Source organism: Galeopterus variegatus, unplaced genomic scaffold, assembly GCF_000696425.1.
Source record: "Galeopterus variegatus unplaced genomic scaffold, G_variegatus-3.0.2 Scaffold6599, whole genome shotgun sequence".
Lineage (NCBI taxonomy): Eukaryota > Metazoa > Chordata > Mammalia > Dermoptera > Cynocephalidae > Galeopterus > Galeopterus variegatus.
In genome coordinates this window covers 69,198-76,119 of record NW_007732710.1, presented here as the reverse complement: position 1 = coordinate 76,119, position 6,922 = coordinate 69,198, and the positions used below count along the sequence as shown (strand labels likewise).

Below are 6,922 nucleotides of genomic sequence, written 5' to 3'. Positions count from 1 at the left end.
CCTGGGGACAGGGCCACGCTGACCCCTCTCACAGCCCCTCTTTCAGGTCCCGCCCATATTCTGCCTCCCCCTCCCCAGAAACCAGCCCTGTGGGCCAAGAGGCAGGCGCAACCCCAGCGGGGACCAAACGCAAAGTTGTGAGGTGGGCACAGGGTGGGTTTGAGCAAAGTAAGAGCATGTGCTCCCAAGTCCTCAGCAGGTGCCTGCAGACGTGTGGGCGGGGCCAAGCTGTGCCTGGGGCGCTTCCTCCAGGACATCAAAGGAGCTCCCTGCGGCTTCCCTGACTTGGGATGACAGCCCAGTGGCCAGGTCGAGGTCAACAAGTGTGGCCCCAAGGCCACAGGTCTGAGTATGTGTTGGGTGTTTTGTGTGCACCTGGTGCAGCCATGGGCACTGCTCAAGCCCACCCTCTTGCCTTCCCCGTCCCTCCACCCCTCAGCAGCCAGGTCACTGCCTGTGGCCACCGCAGTGGCCCTTTGCCCTCATTGGCTCCGGCTGCCCTGTGGTAGCCTGTAGAACACAGGTCCAGTGCACGGCAAGTCCTGCAACCCTCTTACCTCTGGGCTTTGGTGCTTAACACAACACAGCTGCAGAACCCCCACTGGAGCTGAGGGCCCCAGGTGCTATCTTCAGGTGGAAGCAGCCCAGCTGGGGCTGAGGTGGCTGGGCTCCTCGCAGGCCTTGGCCCCCCATGTTCCCCACTGCAGGCTCACACCAGGTGTTCTTGGTGAGGCCTCAGCTTCCCGTTCTGTGTGCACTTCCTTGGAGAACCTCGGCCGCCTTGTCTGCTTGGGCTCCACCCATCTCTCCATGCCCACGGCCCAGCCCGGCCATGCCTGCTGACCCTCCTGGGCCGGGCTGCAGCCGGGCCCCAGCCGTTGCTGCTGCTAACACTGGAGGTGGGAGTTCCTAACTGCTGCGCACTGCTTACGCCTTGAGGGGCAAACAAACTGATAAGTAGTCAGAGACATATCGAGGTAGTTACGTAAAATTACTTTGGCATTATTTTCTCACTTGATACAATTATGTAGGGTTGTTTTTCCTTTGTCGTCGTCCAGCCATCTTGCCGTATTTCCAAAGGAGCTCACGACATGTTCCTTTCCTCCAAGTGAAAGTGCACTGCCTGACTTTGAGGGTCCAGGGCAGGCAGGCTGCCCAGACTCTCACCTGCCAGCCAGCGTGCTAGCCTGTCCTCTTCCTTGCCGGGGCTGTCTTTGACAGCACTTCATGTGAAGACATTCCTTCTGTCACTGCCTCCTTCTGGTACAAGCCCACCGGCACCATGCACTTTGGGTGTTGTGCTTCCACATGAGAGGTGGAAGTGGGCTGACCTCCACCCTCCCTCGGGGCCCCCCCCCCCCATGCAAGGACTCCATGGGGTGCGAAGCTTTAGCACCCAGCCGAGAGACAGCTTTTATTTTCTTTTTCCGGGCTGTCAGCCAGAGTGGCATTTACCAGGTTTTCTATGGTCACGTCTACCCTTTCTAGGGGAAAAAGGAAAAGCCCACAGAATTGTAACTGAGGTTCAGGCATTGTGTGAAGCACTGTCCCCTGATAATGCACCCCGAGTACCAGCTTCCCTCACCGGCTGCTGCCTGGGGGACCAGGGCCATGCCGTCCTGCAGGTCCTGTGCCACACGGGAGAAGTCACAGCTTTTGTTTTTGTTTGTTTAAATCAGCCCCCACGGGCCAGCCTGTGGCTCACTTGGGTGTGTGGTGCTGATAACACCAAGGCCACGGGTTCGGATCCTATATAGGGATGGCCGGTTTGCTCACTTGGGAGAGCGTGGTGCTGACAACACCAAGTCAAGGGTTAAGATCCCCTTACTGGTCATCTTTAAAAAAAAATAATAATAATAAATTAGCCCCCGCTTCCACCCATTACAAGCGGGTGCTCTGGGCGGAGTCTTCCTGCACACCCCGTCAGCTGGGGATCCATGAGCACCTCAAAGCGGGAGTCCTTAGAAGCAAGAGGGCCAGATGCCCCTCCACACGAGTGTGGGGACAGCAGCGGGGCAAGCTCACTGCCCACTCTCATTGTGGCAGGTGGGCTCTGGGGCGGCTCCAGTGGGCAGTGCCCTGAGTTGCAGCCGAGCCTCCACCCCTGCTCAGGCCCCTTTGAGGGCTCTCAGAACTTTGTACCTCCCCCCACTTTTTAAACCCCTTTTCTAAACAGACTTACTTTCTTATAAAATGCACTTGGCAGCCAGCCAGCCAGACCTTTGCTACCAACACGTGTCTCTGGGTTTTGTACTAATCCCCACCTCTCAGGCCATCCTGCCTAGGACCCCCAGGCCACCTCCCCCAAATGGCACCTCTGCCTCTGCACTCAGGACATCGTGCTCTTTCTGACTGCCAGCTTCCAGTTCTGACTGCCTTTGCTGACCTTTTTGGGGGTCTCCTGTCGGTGCCACAGAGGCATCTCCTTCCTTAAACCAATACTGTACTGGAAAACCAAGGTCCCGATTCCTCTCCCACCACCTTCCCCGAGTTTGCTGTGTGGCAGGTTTGTTACTCTTGCTTGGAGACTGTAGTTTCAGATTCAGGCAAACACATCCATCACTCAGGAGGCATGGAGGGAAAGGACACGTCATGAAAGGTTTTTTTTTTTAATGTGACTTTTTTTTAAAATCAGTGTTCAAACTAATAAATATTTTTTTATGAAGAAGAAAATATGTGTAAATTGCATTTCACGTTTTTGTTTGTGTCTGTCTGTATCTTGGTGTTTGCAGCACCAGAGTGGAACACAGTCCATTGCGGGGGGTGGTATTTGGAGGGGTGGGGGCAGGGAAACCACATGATTTTTGTATCAAGCTCTGGATCCTGACCAGGTTGTATATTTGGACTCTGGGTTTGGGGAAACAGACACTGCCAGGACTCAATAGGGACCTGACTTAAAGGACACAGCTTACTGCTTCCAACTTTGCACATCTTCCTTTTTAAAAAAGAAAACTCTAAGAAAATGCAAAAACTGGAACTTTTTGCAATATTATGAGAGATAATCTTATTTTAGCTCATTTTGTGACATGTGCAACTCTTAAGAAAGCCATACTTAATGGTGATTGTTTTTTTATTTTTTAGATCCTATATTGTGTTTTGTATGCGACCCTTTTAGAACTACTTGTAGTGAGGGTGCTGTGTGTGTGCTTTTCTTAAATATTTATTTTTTCAACATGCTTTCAACCTGTCAAGAAAAACAGACAAAAAAAAAAAAAGGGCAGTGTTTGAAGACTGTTGAGTTTTTTCTGGAAATAATCTATATTATATTGGCTTTATATTAATTATTATAAACCTGTGCTTGTTATTGGAGATGTGTTTATTATCTGGGGGAGGAGACTTTTTGTAATCAGTTGGTGGGAAGTCACGGCTCTGTTGTCCTGCTTCTCTGTAGCCACAGGACAGGTAAACATTACCTTCTCTATAGTGGGTCTTGCGGTTTCTAGTCTGCCTAGGCGTACTCCAGGCCTGCCTGCTGGTTTCCTTTCTGTGACGGGATTAGCTTAGACATTCTTGCAAAGTGATCACTTTCAATAAATTGGAAAATTGCTGCTCCAAGCAGATGCCTCTTGTATGTTTCAGACTGTCCCCTCCCTCAGCCTCACCCTGGGTGGAGGCAGCCAGGGGGTGACCACCCAGCCCTCTGTGGCTTGCTGCCAGCCTCCCACCAAAGGGTCCCAGTCCCATGGCCTTCCCCCCCAGACAGCAGACGCAGCTTCTGGAAAAACCCCAAGTCTTTAATTTTTCTCCTCGCCTGGCATGGCCCAGACGTGAGACACCTGAGCTTTGCAAACATGGTAACATTATCAGCCCCAGGGCCCTCAAACCATCGCATTAAGTGCGAGCAGGGGAGTCCCCTCCCCAACACCCCTCAAAGTGCATTGCAGACTGGCCCCTGCAGCTGGGCCTGTCAACATCCTTGGCAAGTCCAGGGGCCGACAGGCAGGGAGGGCAGCCACCCCAGGGACCAGGGGGCAGCGCTGTGGTTTGGCTTTAGTGCAAAAAGCTGGTTTCTTCAGAGGCACTTTGAGTGGTGGGACCTCCTACCCCCACCTGTGGGGGTTCAGGGTCACCAACTCCCACCTCCCCCCTTAAAAAGTAGACCCTGCAGCTGGGAGAGGCTAGGCCCTGGGGCTCTCCCAGAGCTGCTTTAGCCCCAGACTGTGGATAAAGGGGTGGGGGAAGGAGAGGTGGTAGCTTATTTTCTCCTTTAAAAAGCCCTAGAAGCCAGGCATCAGCACCGGTGGGTGGGCTCAGTCCAGGAACCGCTGGCAGGCTTTCTTCCAGCGGCAGGCCGTGCACCAAAGGTCCCGACGGTCCATGCCGTACACCTTCCTGCACTTCTTGGCATCACCACGGGGCTTCCTGGGGGATACACAGGGGACGTGGGGCATTGTTGGGCCAGGACCCTTCCTGCCTGACACCTGCCCCAGCCCCTCCTGCCACACGCACCTCAGGTTGGCTCTGACCTCTGTGGCCTGTGGCTCCAGGCGGGTGGGTGGCAGGCAGCCCTGGGGGGAGACACAGCCAAGACTTCACTCTCCTCCAGAGCACCCTGAGCTCAGTCCCCATCTGCCACCTGTGGCCCCACCCACCTGGTAGGCATGGTCATTGTGGCATGCCCGAGAGGGAGCCACAGAGCTCAGCATGGGGGACGGGGGCAGGGCCAGTGGTCGTAGCAGGCTGGACAGGGCTGGGGGCTCCAGCAGCTCTGGCAGCTCCAGGCGGGGGAAAGCGGGTGGCACAGAGGCCATGGGGGACACCGGGGTCAGGCTGGATAGCCCATCGGTCAGAGTGTCCACACTAACGTCCAGCTCTGTATAGTAGAAGTCTTCCTCACCATCGCTCTGTTCTGTGTCTGCCTGCCTCCTGCTGAGGACACAGCTGCTGAGACCCGAAGAGATGGCCTGGCCCACTCCCACCCCGGCCCAACCCCCAGGCCCCACCGCACCCCAGGTGCACCAGGCGGATGTGTCTCTGCATCCCAGACGCTGTGCTCAGCACCTTCCCGCAGCTCTTCCACAGACACTGGAACATGACCTGGACTGAGCTCTGGGGTGACAGGGACCAGCGGTCAGGATCAGCTGCCTAAATCCTCCCCACCCCCCCAGAGAGCTGTCTTCCAAGCTCACCTTCCTCTTCCTCAGGGCGGGCTCCCCAAAGAGAAACTGGGCTGCCTCGGGGGGCAGCGGGGGCGATGGGGTGGACGGAGAGGACTGGTCACTGGCCAGGTCCCAGCCCCAGTCTCCACTGTTGCTGCTGCTGCTGTAGCTGCCTGGTGGCTGCACCAGGGCCTCCTTCCAGGGTGCAAGACTGGACTCTGTGGGGACATACCATGCTCAGGACCTTCGGCAGGCTCAAGCTGCTCTGCAGAAACTGCTGCCTGCTGACCCCAGTGAGCTCCTATCTCTGAACTGCCACCTGATCATTTGTTCCCAGGTGAGCTTGGGAGGCAGAGAGCCTCTTGGAGGAGGTTTTGGCCAGAAAGAATTGGCCTGAAGGCCTTGGGGAGAAGCCTTCCCCACACAGGAAAGGGTAGACACACATTCCATGTGGGGCCAGCGGAGGGTAGTGAGGGAATTGGGGAGGTGGTGCTGGGGCAGTGTGGCCAGCCAAGTGGGCCTGGAAGGCCTGGGGCACCACAGCTTGACCTCAGTGAGGAGCACGGAGGATCCAGATATCCATTTGATTTATTTTACTTTTTATTTTTTTGCAGCTGGTCAGTATAGGGATCAAACCCTGGATCTTGGTGTTATGAGCACCATGCTCTAACCAACTGAGCTAACTGGCCAGCACCAAACGTCCATTGTAGAAAGAGGACTCAAGAGGCATGTTTGGAAAGCTTGAGGGCTCAGCTTGTCCCACAGAGGCTGGGTGACTGTAGGGTCCAGAGGGAACAGCGGTCCTGGGTCCTGTCCCCAGCCGTACTTCTGAGCACAGACCTCTGAGTCTCACCTGGGCTGAAGGCTGCAGCCGGGGCCCCCAGCAGGAGAGGACTGGTGGACAGGCTTGTAAGGGCTGCGGCCGCCATGACCTCGTCCAACCGGGCTTTTCCTGGGGTTGCTCTGGAGGAGATGGAGGCAGGGTGCAGGTGGGGCCCGGCTAGTGCTCTAGGCCCCTCCCCTGGGCCAGCATACACGTGCAGGCCTGGGCACGTGTGCACACACCAGGCTGCCTCACCCTTGGTGCGCTGGGCGGGAGGCCTGGCTCCACCCCCAGCTCGGGTTGCAGAGCCGAAAATCGCCAGGAACCACCAGGAACAGAGCCGGGGTCTCCTTGAAGCCTGAGTTCTCTACAACCCAGCCTTTGTTCCACCGTAGTTCACTCAGACCTTCGTGCTGGACAGGGGTCTGAGGCCCCACCGGTGGGGCCGGGCCGGGCCCGGCCCTCCCCCCATCACACATTAACCAGGGTTGTGCAACGGCAGCTGCAGGCCTAAAGCCAGGCCTGGGAGGGCGGGAGCAGCCAGCAGTCGGCAGCAGCCGGGGGGAGATTGGGCTTGAAGCACAAGCGGGTCCCCAGGTCCCAGTGGGCCGGACTAGAACCCGCCCCTGCCCGCGCGGCCAGCCCGAGGCTCAGAGCACGGCAGGGGTGGGGAGGAGAAGCGAGCGGTCAGGAGCCTCAGGGACTTCCCACGCCGACTGCGCAGCCTCTTCTGCGCGGACACTGACAGCCACCCCCTCTCAACCCGGCGCTCTGGCCCCCGGGATAAGGCGGGCGGTCTGGGACCAAAGCACATTTAACACTTCTGCCCCACTCCCAGAGAGCCGGACAGCTGGAGGTTCGGGACCCCGACCTGCCCTCCTCCGAGGCCTCCCTAGAAAAGGGGCGGCAGGCACGTCTCCGCGCCCCACCCACCGACGCACGTGCGCACACGCCCACCTGGCCAGGGGAGGCGGCCTCGCGATCAATGAACTTATGCTTA

The 6,922-nt window shown here is 57.2% G+C and overlaps 1 protein-coding gene across 2 annotated transcripts; it reads right to left on the bottom strand.

Annotated features, from left to right (window-relative positions):
• Positions 1–3,713: 3,713 nt before the first annotated feature.
• On the bottom strand, positions 3,714–6,289 carry SLC2A4RG (SLC2A4 regulator). 2 transcript variants are annotated; one of them, XM_008591049.1, is made up of 6 exons: positions 5,953–6,122; positions 5,130–5,317; positions 4,949–5,049; positions 4,593–4,869; positions 4,450–4,508; positions 3,714–4,362 (listed from the first exon to the last, which is right to left on the bottom strand). In XM_008591049.1, exons 1-6 carry the CDS (start codon positions 6,026–6,028, stop codon positions 4,251–4,253), a joined length of 813 nt encoding a protein of 270 aa, XP_008589271.1. In that variant the 5' UTR covers positions 6,029–6,122; the 3' UTR covers positions 3,714–4,250. The 2 variants fall into 2 exon arrangements, with proteins under 2 accessions (XP_008589271.1, XP_008589272.1); XM_008591050.1 differs by having other exon boundaries at positions 3,714–4,508; positions 4,593–4,866; positions 5,953–6,289.
• Positions 6,290–6,922: the final 633 nt, after the last annotated feature.